This window comes from Barbus barbus (assembly GCF_936440315.1).
Source record: "Barbus barbus genome assembly, chromosome: 42".
NCBI classification, from domain to species: domain Eukaryota; kingdom Metazoa; phylum Chordata; class Actinopteri; order Cypriniformes; family Cyprinidae; genus Barbus; species Barbus barbus.
In genome coordinates, this window is record NC_136720.1 from 16,044,869 (window position 1) to 16,058,410 (window position 13,542).

Here is a 13,542-nt window from a genome sequence, read left to right on the forward strand (position 1 = left end):
GAAATCCGAGAGCTTTCTGACCCTAGATGGGCAGCAATGCAACTACCACATTCAAGTTCCAGATTGGACACCTGGATTATTTTATCGATGTCCTTTCTGGGCCTTGAATGTGGTAGCTCTACTGCTGTCGTTGCAGGGTCAGAAAGCTCTCGGATTTCATCAAAAACACCTTAATTTGTGTTCTGAAGACGAACAAAGGTCTTACGGGTTTGGAACGACATGAGGGTGAGTAATTACTTGCAGAATTTTCATTTTTGGGTGAACTACCCTTTAATCATTGTCATTGTTTTGTATTATATAATTCTTGTAGAGTAAAATGGCTGCCATTTAGATTTTTTGTCAAACATGAAGTTTGATTTCTTGGATTTGTAGGCATAGATTTTGGTTCGCTTTTTTTTTTTTTTTTTAATGAAGCTCAAATGAAAAAAAAAAATGAATGTATTATAAATTATAATTAATATATTATATTGTTATTTATACCACAAGTGTTTCTGAAAAGAAAAAAAAAGAAAAACAAATTCAATAACTGAATATCTACATTACATCACAGCATGTTACCTCCTATGGCTTAACATGAGGCCTTTTTATGAGGAAATTTTGCCACGGCTTTGGTCAAATTTATGAGTTGAGGTATGAACTCTTATTTAATTCAGTAAAAGACGCTGAGAAGCTGTGTGCCTTAATGAGAATTTTCTCTCATCAGCAGTCAAACTGGGACATAGACCTGTCAGTGCTTTGTCTGGATCCACTTGCCTCCTTTCCTGGGCACATCACGCTCACTTTTCCCCTATTTCTTCCTTTTTTTGTGAAAGCAATTAATCATGCTTGAAAGCGAGGGAGCGGGAGTCAGTGTGGAGTTAATTTCTTCATATGTGATGATCTATTAGTTTCCACCGGTGAGGGCTTAGTCTTTCCATTTTTGTCCTGTTCTCTGTCTGCAAGTAGGTGGCTGTACCGTGACGTTCATTTGGCCTTTAATATCTCTGCATCATGTACGGTCATCATTTTCCAAACCTTTTAGTTGAACCACCACACTTTACTCATATAAAGTGCAAGTTCCTTAAGTACTCACTCCATTTTATTCATCTAAAGCTTGTGATGGATGTGCCAGCGTTGAGTCCCCCCACGTCCTTGCCATCCCAAGTACCTCTTATACTGTTATTCTCAACAAGGCCAACACTCTGTCCTGCAGAAATTGCTATTGACAGGAAGTTTATTTTGTTTCGGCCATAAAAGTAAATTTAAGGGCAGGGTGTGTTGTTTTACAGCATTGTTGTTGAGGCAACTGAGGCAAAGTGCTCCATCCCATCGCCCCGGCAACGCCATTAAGGGAAAGTAGGGGCTTTATTGACCATGATGTCATGCTTGGAAAGACAGAATCAATATTGTCCTTAATGTTGTCTTCCATTTAGCTTTCTCCAACTCCCATTTCTTCTTTCATTCCTTTTTCTGTCTTCTCTAGAATGTGTTGTGTTTTAAAAGCGCCCTTATGAGATCGCAGGATTGAATTGAATGAAATTAGCCTCTGGCTTTGGGTTTGAAGACCTTATAGTGGCAATCTCCAACCTCACCTTCAGGTGGACCATTGTTTGTATGCTTGTATGTTTAATTTTTTCTCTTTCCCAAATCAATTAGATGAACAGTTAGTTAACTAATCTGCTGTCCTCTTTGCTTTTTTTGTTTTGTTTTGCTGTTTTGTTATGCTTTGTTTTGCTTTGCAATGTTTTGTGTTGTGTTTTGCGTTGGAATTCTTTTGTTTTGTTTAGTTTTGCTTTAATTTATTAAATTTATTTTATTTAATTTTTTATTGTTTTACTTTGTGTATTATTCTTTATTTACATTTTTATTTTAATTTTGAATTTATTTCAATTGTTTAAATTTAATTTAATTTAATTTTCTGTGAAGTTCTGTTTTTTTTTTTTTTTTTTACATGACAGGTGGGCTGTATTTCCACAATTACCCTGAGAGCTAAATCGGCATGTGATGCTCAAATGCCATCTAGAGGAACAGAATTCTTGAGCTGAATCTGGTGGTAGATTTGTCAGACACTGCCAACTTAATTTAGCAGTGACCTTTAATCTAGCTGGCTTCAGGGCGGTGGGTGGTTCATTGAAGACACATATAAAGTGTAATTATATGTAAAGTACACATTCCTCTTCACTTTCACATGTCTTTCTGCTTTATTTATTTATAGTTCCTTCACTAGTGTGTATGAAAGTGTGTGTCTGTCTGTTTGGGTTTGGATAGGGTAGGGTCAGTAATGCCCACCATTAATCTTGCACTACCACAGTGCTGGCCTTACAAGATGGTGCTATTTCTGATAAACCTTGATCACATGCTTATACACCTCAGTATCCATCTGCTTAAACTTAGTTCTGAAAATATAAATGACGGAAGAGCGCATTCATCAGACAGTATCTGTTGTGTGTTGTTTTAAGTGTGCTTCATGATGCAAATTTTTGTATTTTGTTGTGTGGGACCTTTTGTTTTTGTTTGAGAGTGTGAATAAATGCTAAACATAAGAGGTTAAGGATCAGAAAACGACATATTTTCAAAATTGTTTAGTGGGCGGGTTGCCTGAACGACTGCTGCTGTAGATGGAGCTCAGTGGAGTGAAAAAGAACGCAGGGGTCTCGAGTTGTGTTTTTTAAAAGTTCAACTATTTCTTAAGTTTTAATGTCTTTAAAAAATGCAGCACACAGGGTGCAGGATGCATAGAAAAACATTGCGCGTCGTGACTCAACAGCCAAATGTGTCTGTCTGTCTGTCTGTGTGTGTAAAGCTGTAGCAGCAGTGCTTTTATAGGGGGAAAATGTAGATTAAACCTTTTCTCCGAGAGGTTTTTTTTTCTGTATCCACCTTTCTAAACTGAAAATGAACAAATCTATATCTAGACGAGTTCGCTATGAACTATTTGTTCAAAATTGCTTGTTTATGTGTGTGTGGATAAACTGCAGAATTTGGTCTGTGTGTGTGTTTTTCCTGCAGAGACCTGTGTGTATGAGCTCCTTTGCGGGCCTTTCTAATGCGAGATTTGCGGCAGGCACTGGAGCAGAACCGTTCTGCAGATCAAAAGCACAGACTGGGCTTGGCTGACCTGCACAATGCTGCATCAGCAGAAAGACCTCGGCTCTCATACACATAGAGACTCGCTAAGGATTACACGCAGTCCTCAGGGACACAGACAGAGAGAAGGGGGCATCTTAGGGCATGAACCCATTCTCACCACCCCTGACCTCACCTCAAACAGCAGCCTTTGCTCATTACTTCTTTCTTGCTTGCTTTATGGATGTATGTATGTATTTATTTATTTTTTATTTAGTCACTTAACAATTTTATTGATTTGATTTATGTAGCCATTCATTTATTTATTTTAGTTATTTAGCCATTTATATATTTTATTAATTTATTTAGCCATTTATTTTAGACGGGTTTGTTTTAGACATTTATTTACTCAGCTATTTATATATTTAGCTAATTATTTGTTTTATTTATTTATTTAATTAACCATATACATATTTAATTCAGCCATTTATTTGATACATATTGATTTGTTTAGACATTTATTCATTTAGATATGTGTATATATATATATATATATATTTTTTTTTTAATGTATTTATATATTTAGCTATCATTTAATTTATTTAGATGTTTATTTATTTTTGTAATTTCTTTAACTATTTACTTATTTAGCTACAGTATTTATTTTTTAAGTATTATATGTGCCATAGAATGGAAAACTGTCTTTACCTTGGCATAGTTGAATAATAAGAGTTCTGTACATGGAAATGACATACAGTGAGCCTCAAACACCATTGTTTCCTCCTTCTTATGTAAATCTCGTGAGTAAAAAGGACCACTGAAAAATAGGCGAACAGTCGTTATAACAGTCGGGATCACTAATAGTTACGCCCCAACATTTGCATATACCCACCCATGTTTTAGGCCAGCTGCCAGCCGAACCATCAGAAGTTCTGTAGGTATTGTGAAGAAACAAGCGAGGACAACAGCGAAAATGGCAGATCATGGAAATAAATGTTATGTTCCAGGCTGTGCAGGGGATGTGAAGTGCAAGGATGGGTTGGTGTCTGTATTCAGAAAGGGACGGAAAACAAATAACGCGTTCTAATAAAATAACGCGAGCCACTGAAGGGACATGGTTAGCTCGTTGCTAGCTGTAGCCTGTTACAGTACACAAGATTTCACTTACCACAGAGATGATGCCTGAGGATGATGGCGAATGATTTACAGATCCTGAGCACCACTGACAAGCATCTGATCTTGTAAAATGTGTGGTAGGTACTGCCGCTCCATAGTATAAACGGAGTACATGCGATCACGAATCTCGAAAGTAAAAGTAAAAAGCGATCGTGCATTTGAAAGCCGTTTCAGTGCCCAGGATATTAATAGCGGCTCCCTGATGCCCACATTTTATTTACAGTATAATTACCCAACGATATAACTGCGCAAGAAAGTATTGAAATAAATATTTTCCCTGTGTTTCCTTCCTGTGAGCTACTGGAATGAGCAGCACTGTTAAACAGCCAATCAGAGCAGAGCACAACATTATTATTCATGACCCTTCCAAATAAGCCCATAACAGACCGTTTCATTCTAGGGAGAAATCTTAGGGTTGTAAATTGACATGTAAAACTGTTTCTGGAGAATTTTTGCCCTTACCTAAGCCACATACCTTCTATGTAGATATCAGAATACAATCTGATAGAGTATCAATGCATTCTATGGCACCTTTAAGCTAATTATTTAGTATGTTTAGCTAATTGTTTACTTATCTATTTATTTATTTATTCCACTGAAATCAGTCTGTTGTATTTATGTAGTTTATTTACAGTATACAGCAGTTAAAGGCATAGTTAAGTCACTCATTTATCTCATGTCTTTAGACCTGAATTTTTTAAGAATATTCTGGCTTCGATTTTTATTTATTATTTATAATGAAGTGAAGGGAGGCTAAAATTTTCGAGCTTCATAAAGGACACAAAAGCACCATAAAAGTATCACAGATGTAGTTTATCGCAACTCCAGTAAAATGTTAACTGTTGAGAGGTCAACTTTAGAACCCGATCAGTTTGAATTGTGAACTGATGCAAATGTCAAGATCAGAGGATCAGAGATTTTATTAGTGACTGTTCCTCATGTAAAGCTATTTCATGTTTCACAGAAGAAAGAAAGTCCTAGCATGAATTTGAGCGCCTGATGATAGAATTTTCATTTTTGGCGGAACTATCCCTTTAATATATGCATATTAATATATGCATTAGTGCATGCATGAGGATACAGGCCCACATGTTAAATTCACTCATTGTCACAATCCAGCCTGCAGCTCTTGCACACTATCATTTCACAGCTGAAATACAGGCGTATGTTCCCTCTCCCCAGAGGCATGCTGGGTGCTTGTGTGTTTGTTTTCAATTCATCCATGTCACTGTGTGACTTAATCACCCTTTGCTTTATTTATTCCTCGCTTTTCTCCTCCAACTTCAGAATGAGGAGGAGCTTTTCATATCTGTTGAAAATGATCTAACAAAAATGTTAATTTTACAAAAAGTTCTTACAGTGAGTCCATCAGAATGCACAGCCGACGCTCCACTACTGGCCAAGACAAATTATGTAATTAAAGCTACAGGCGCACAGCTTTGCGTTTATTCATTATTTAACAATTACAGCATCATCTTGTAGTCTTTTCCTACTAAAAAAGGAACCCCCCCCCCAAGTGAGAACCATAAAGGAACAGCCACACGACCAGCAGCCAGGGAGGGGGCGCAGGAGGCTCATGAAATATTCAAACCCTGCATTCTTGCACATTATTTTGCCTCATTAATAATGCAATGCTCCTTTAAATGCTATTGCAGAGGGAAACATTCTATAACTTTTGTACAGATGTGTCAGAATTCGTTTTGTCTGGAATAAGCGGTGAATTAAATTGCAGGAGAGAGCAAACAGATGGTGGGATAGCGGAGGGGAAGTGAGATCAGCTCCTGCAGGTGTACAGAGGTGTGCGGCTTTAAAAAATGATGAATTATACTGGTCCCTTGCGTACGAAGCCCAGTCTCTGTACAGCTGTTGATATTCAGACCTGTTCTAGGATGAGACTCGAGATGGCATGGATACCGTGTAACATTAAATAGCCATAGGACTCTGAAGGATAACCGAATAGTTCAGGTACCGTCCAGCTGACATTATCAAAGCATAGTTTATTTATTGCGATGGAGAGAGTGAGATAGGCTCCTGAAATATAATTTGAATTATTTAGAAACTTTTTGCTTTGGCGTTATTTGATTTTAAGGTCATGGTCTCTTCTGAATGGTCCATTTCATTGGAAGCTGCTCAGTATTTGTAAGTTTAAAAATGTTTGATAAGTACAACTCATTTATTTCAGCTCTGACGAACAAATCTTTGTCAGTGTTATTCTCTTCCTGTCATGAAATAATGGTCAGGTTATTGCTAAAGAAATAGTATGGTCGTATGTGCTTTAGAGGTCCTCACCTACCTGCATTTAAGGAATAGTTCACCCGAAAAATGAAAATTTTCCAAGATGTTTCTTCATCAGAACAGATTTGGAGAAATTTAGCCTTATCACTTTGCTCACCAATGGGTCCTCTGCAGTGAATGGGTGCCGTCAGAATGAGAGTCCAAACAGCAGATACAAACATTACAATAATCCAAAACACGACTGCTGTCCATCATTTAATGTCTTGAAGCAAAAATCTGCACACTTGCAAGAAACAAATCCTTCATTAAGGTATTTTAACTTCAAACTCTTGCTAAAATATAAGTACTATAATCCACAACGACTCAATGACTGCACAAAATTTTCATCAAAATCCACCAGCATATTTTGTTTTGAACTGTTTTAGACCGTTTCCGCATGTAAACAGTGCTTGATTTGTGCATATTTCTCTCCTGATTGAAATTAGATGACTTTTTCCATTGGAGAAAGCAATGTTATGAAAAGAGGAAGCTGTGGTTTGAAGACAAAAATGTCTTAATAATGGATTTGTTTATTACAAACATGCAGCTTTTTGCTTCACAATGCATTCATTGTTGGACTGGCATCGTGTGGATTAGTCCTGGAAGATGGCATAAACACACACAATACCAGAGAGGGAAGTAATGATGGATGTGTTGTGCTGATATGTGTCCAATTCAGTAGACTGAAACTGGACATGGCTGGAGTCGCTCACACTTTTCTCAGGAGAACAAAATGCTCAATGATGTGTGTGTTCACAAACACAGGAACACAACAGGACGACACCAACTATTCATTTTTCTTTCTGTCTTTACTCATTCTTGTTTGGTTGTAAGTAAAAGTATGCATGCTAAACTAACATACATTAATCATAAATTAGAGTTTGCTGTTGCTCTCGGTCATATTCAATGAAGACAGTACTCTTTGGTGTATCAAGACCATTTTTTTTTTTACAAAGTGACAGAAAAGATAAATGGAAAATCAGAATTCAGAAAGAAAATAAAATCTCATTCTATTTTGTCTACTATTATTATTTTGGCTGCGTTCATTATGAATGAATGAATGAGGCTTTAATGCCTATTGTACACCCAAAGCACTTTACAATCATATAGGGGGTCTCTCCTCAACCACCACCAGTGTACAGCATCCACTTGGATGATGCGATGGCAGCCACAGCCATTGCGCTTATGACACACCAGCTACAGGTGGAAAGGAGAGAGATTCATAGATTATTAGGAGGCCATGATAGACAAGGGCCAGTGGAGGGAATTTGGCCAGGATGCCGGGGTTACACCCCTACTCTTTACGATGAGTGTCATGGGATTTTTAATGACCACAGAGAGTCAAGACCTCGGTTTAAAGTCTCATCCGAATGATGGTGCTCTTTTGACAGTATAGTGTCCCCGTCACTATACTGGGGCTTTAGGACCCCAACAGACCACAGGGTGAGCATCCCCTGCTGGCCTCCCTAACGCCTCTGCCAACAGCAACCTAGTTTTCCCAGGAGGTCTCCCATCCAGGTACTGACCAGTCTCAGCCCTGCTTAGCTTCAGTGGGCAACCAGTCTTGGGCTATTAAACTTATAAAGTTAAAAAGATACATATCCCACTCTCAAATATAACTACAATCTTGTTACTTGCAACATTTTTTATTTAATTTTATTATTAATTAATTTTTATTGTATATTTATTTTATTTATTTATATTGTGAGAAAACTGCTATATATAAAATTAGATTTTTTTTTAAACTGTGTAAACATAAAAAAATTAAATTCCACAACCCATGCAACATGATTACTGTGTGTGTGTGTGTGTGTGTGTGTGTAATAAAATACATATTTTATTGTTGGTGTTGAGTTCCCATTGCGTTCCCTCAGTATTTTTGTTTGTTTTTAATGCTCAAACTTTTTATGGAACTTTGAGCACGTCTTTGGAAATCTCACACACTTGTTTGTGTTTGTTTCGGCAGCGTTCTAATTATACCCTCCCTTATTGCCCTTTTCAGCTTCTTTGGTTTCTTTTTTTTACATGGCTGCTGTTTGATTGAAAACACAGCATACAGATTACAGTTTGTGTCTTGCCTGAGTTTACTTTACAAATCAAACCTCCTGCTTGATGGTGCAGCTGAGGTTGCTAGGCAACAGTGAGAAACGGGTGATGGCTCATAAAGTCTCTCAACATTCCAGCTCAAAATTCCAAATAGCTCTACAGGATTATCTCAAAAACATCAAAGAATTCTTACCGCCACACACCTAATAGACAACTTAAAATGAGGAAACATATTTAAAATCTCATTTGATATACGAGCGCTTTTTCCCTCTTTGAGGCTGGTACTTTTGGGGGGTTTTTTTAATAACCATTTTCTTCCCAAACTGTGATTTAAAGCATTTGATATGTGTGGCCTAGCACAGGCCTTTCTTAATTTTATTTTTGAGATTTTTAAAAATGTAGTTATGTTTTTCACTTAAGTTGTGAAAAGCTAGAGAAATTAATCATACCAATGTGCTATTGAACTCACTCATTTATTTAAAAAGTTCAATATTAATATGAATATTAACTAATTAAAGTGGAACAATGGCATGTAGCCTTCCAATTTTTCTTAATTGCATTATTGGCATAGTCTTCAGTGCATGATTATTAGACATAATTCGTTAATTGTGATTCAGTGCTGTCTGAGTTTGACTGAGATGCAGGCCTGTAATTAAAATTAGCTGTATGGTTTTTCTTTTTTTTTCCAGGGCTAATGTTCGTTTTTGATTGTAGAAGGCTTATTAAAGCTCTTAAAATGATCCAGCCAGAGTGTTTTTTCTTTTTTGTTGTCAATGTTGTTGTATAATTTATTGTTAGCAACAAAATAGACAGTGGCAGGTCTATTAGGCTGCATTTACACTACAAGCTTAATGATTCGATATTTTTACTTATTTTTTGTTTGCTGGTTTTCTCCTGCCAGTTAGGATATAATTATCTGTGTTTGAATTAATACTCAATTTTGGACGTTTTGACCATTCAACCTTCATTCGAAAGCAGCCGTCTATTGGTTTATGGAAGATTAGTTTCACAACTTAACTTAAAAATAAAATAATGAAATAAAATAATATTTGAAGTACTGGTAATTTTGAAATTCCAAATATGTTTCATATGTTGTAAAATAAATGGTTTCATTTTAAATAGTTGACCAAATGTTGACCAAAGACCTAAATTTTTCTGTATTATGTGCTGCTTTACATTTAGGCTGGAAAAGGAAAAGTCCCAGGCTCATGTTCAGGCCCAGGCAGAAGCTCAAGCTCAGGTAAAGGACGAGGTGAGCAGGATGCTTGCATTAGAGAAAGAGCAGAGCATCCAGAAATCCATACTGAGAGAAAGAATCACCGCTGAGGATGAAAGACTGCAAGCTCAGATATATGTGAGTAAATTCCCAAACACAGAACTGCATGAGTCTGTCTGTGTTGTAAACAGCTAAGCACTTAGGCTTTGTTCACACTGCACATAAATCCAATTTTCAGAAATTTAGGACTGTACCACAAGGGATGAAATCTGATCTCTTTGTTCAGTGATGTCAATATATAGTCAATCTACATTGGTTGATGTATTGATGACCAGTGGCGGCGCTAGGGCGGGGCTTGACGGGGCTATAGCCCCATCATAAACTTGCTTAGGCCCGGCACAACCCCCCCCCCCAAGGATTTCCAAATGATTGGAAATGATGTCACTCTCATTAACATTGAAAAATAAACATTAAAAACCTAAAAAATATGTGGCCTATAAACACTTGGTAATATGGGGGAAGGGTCAAGCAACTCAAGCAAGCAACGCGCAAACTTTGCGCAAGACGGTGAATGTCAGTCAATTCACTATAGAGAAAGTGAAAGTAAAAAAAGAACTGACGGCTAACGCTGCATTAATGACACATATTCTCTCTGAGACAACGAGAGACGAATCTACTTTAACATATGCTGATAACGATATATAACTGTCTTAAATTATTCCCTTAATATTTCTCTTGTGGCTCGAATAGTGAAAAACATGAGAAGAAATGTATTTCGCTTTAAACAGGTTGTTTTTGAAAATCGGTGCATGAAATAAAGCTGCTCTGAGTTTTCGTTAATGACTAAAGTGTTAATAATAATAATTATAGGCCTATAATTCATTGTATAAATTAATAGACCTGTTTTAAAAAAAAAAAAACTTTTTCAATGAGGGGTAAGCTAGCCTATTTTATTATCCTCACAGCGCATCATGCGGGGCAATAATTTCATGTAATTTAATAATAAAGGTAATCTTATAATAATAATAATAATAATAATAATAGGCCTAATAATACAAGAAGAATGTAACAGGCCTACATTAACTGGAAATGCTAAATCCTCATAATATTACCCATTTGTGATGCTTTTGACAATATCCTATCTCTGGCTATCATCTACACGTGATACGATGCAAATCAGCATGGGGGGGGTTATCACACGCAATGTATGCCCGCGGTGGAAATAGTTTTATATAGAATTGTTGGCACTATCTATTGTAAATGGTTAGAATTTACCATGTTTTCCTAACAGTAGGCATTGAGTGACTGACACTTGATGGTCATAAAAAAATTATTAGATACGTGTAAAAAAAATTGTAATAAAAAATAAAGATAATTTAAATAAATTAATAAAATAAAACAATGAAAAAAGAAAAAATCCCAACTTTCTTTCTTTCTATATTCGTTCATAAATTATATTACTTTGTAAGTGTCATATTTGGCAGTTGGCATTAGAAGTTATATTACTAATGGCAAATGAGAAGTTTAATACCACAGGAAAAAAGTTCAATATGCCTTTTTAGAAGCTGCTGTATATAAAAAAACTGTATATAACTTTCTCTCAATTTAATTAGTTTTTTAGCACCCCCTCTGTACTGTTAAGCACCCCCAACAAAAAAAAAACCTGGAGCCGCCGCTGTTGATGACTAAAATGCCAAGAGACCTAAGAGAGCAATTGCTATGGTGGAAAGAGAGACCAGAAAGCTCTCTGAATGATTAAAAAAAAAAAAATAATACTTGGAATGACTGCATTTTAGTTTTTTTGCTGTTCAGTTTACAAAAGATTTAACAGATTTGAGTCGCATTTTTGCTGCTTTAGATTAATTTTCCTTTCAGGATAGACCTCCGCTCTTTAAATTATCTCGCCTCACAGGAAGTCATTTAATGTAAATTTAGCTTGGCACTGATTCTCATCCTGACACTGAGAGCGGAGTGTTTTTTGAGCATGTTTGCTTTATTTAACACTTCATTGAAAATCTAGCATGATATATTTTAGCCCTTCATTCTCAAAGACATTATTTTAAGATATTTCTGTTACTTCTGTTACATTGACAGTTACTCATTTTCAAACTTTTTTATTAATTAATTAATTTATTTATTTGCTCACTCACAAATAGCAATTTTTCAGGAATTTATATACTAAAACGTTTGGAGCTTGACATAACTACAAAAATGTATATTAATTATAAAAATTCCTATAAAGATTTATTAATTTCCATGACTTTTCCACACTTTTCCATGCTTTCCATGTTTATGAGAATCCGGTCATAAATTAAAATAAGAAATAAAGTGTTAGTTTACATTTAAATTTTTAGCTGTTGTAGCTTATTTTAAACCTTTATGAACCCATAACCCGTAAAATAGTTTATCCAAAAATGAAAAGTGTGTCATAATTTACTTACAGAAGAGGGCAGTGTGAACATTCATCAAAACATCTCCTTTTGTGTTCATTTGACATGAGGGAGAGTAAATGAGGACAGACTTTTAATTTGAAGTGAACTGTCCTTTTAAAACACACTGTTATGAGTTTGAATGCCATCTTTTCTGCCTGAACTGGGCAACTGTAAAGAGAGGTTGTGACTTGGTCGTGACCTTATTCCACTTATCTATCTTATTCACACCAAACACGATAATAACAAACTATCACACACAAAAATGATTACATAAGGACAACAAAGTGTTGCACATGCACATAGAAATGTGCATGAACACCTTTATTGATAAACTTTACATCTCCTTTTCTGCCAATCCAAAAGGAATACCTGGAATACACATACCAGAGTAAGGTCATTTTATTTGCAGGCGGCTAAATTGCCCTTGTAAACACATTGTAAGACGAGGGGCCCCTCCATTGGTTTTGACAGGGCACAGATTATTTGAGCATGAAGTAAAAAAAAGAGGTTCCCCGGAGAACTGGAGCTGTTTACAAACGTATGGTATTGATTACATAGCTCATTTCAAACAGTCATCTCTGTAATAGAAAAATGAATCATTTTTGGGATGAGGTTTGAGATGTGCTGTAATTCACGGCTGGAAGGAAGGTGTGTGTGTGTGTGAGTGAGAGAGAGAGAGAATTGGGAAAACGTCATTGGGAACGATGGGTAATCTAAACAGTGTTAGGAGGAGGGGGCGGCTTGGGGTGCTTTGTGTGCAGGAATGTTTTCTCATGATTTCTTCATGGCGCTTTCATTTCAGCATTTGCTCTTTGAAAGATTTTACACCACGTCGAGATTTTAAACAGACCAACTGTAGCTGAAACAAACACAAATATGGATCCCAGCAGCCCAAAGAAACAATCCATTCTAATTCAATCCCTACCCACTGCAATACAGTATAATGCACACAAAATCGCCAGCAGTTGTGACCAATAATGAAGCATACACGAGTAACAAATTGCTGCACTGTAAATTTTTTTTTTTATGAGAGTTTTAAGAGTCAGATATGGAAGCTCTTTCTGCGTTGTCCTTCAGCTCATTGTGGGGTTACTTCTTCAGTTTGATATCCAGAAATAGAACTGTAAATTCTGTTTAGTTTTCTTAGTTTCCTCTGTAAAATATATCAGCATAATTGTTTTTTTTTTTAGTTGAACAGAAAAGACTGTATTTTCCACCATGTTTTACCAGTCTGTCTGTCTATCTATCCATCTATATATCTATTACATATGGATTATATATTTCATTGTGCACATGCATTTTCTTATTACATATGGATTACATATTTCATTGTGCACATACATTTTCTTCTAT

At 36.1% G+C, this 13,542-nt stretch overlaps 1 protein-coding gene across 3 annotated transcripts in view; it reads left to right on the top strand.

Annotated features, from left to right (window-relative positions):
- Positions 1-13,542, top strand: part of LOC306861466 (MICOS complex subunit MIC19-like) — a 69,839-nt gene that overhangs the window by 11,985 nt on the left and 44,312 nt on the right. For all 3 annotated transcript variants that reach the window (XM_079403717.1, XM_079403718.1, XM_079403719.1), the window contains exon 4: positions 9,724-9,895. In XM_079403717.1, the coding sequence (XP_079259843.1) occupies positions 9,724-9,895 (172 nt within the window). The remainder of the gene's footprint in view (positions 1-9,723; positions 9,896-13,542) is intronic.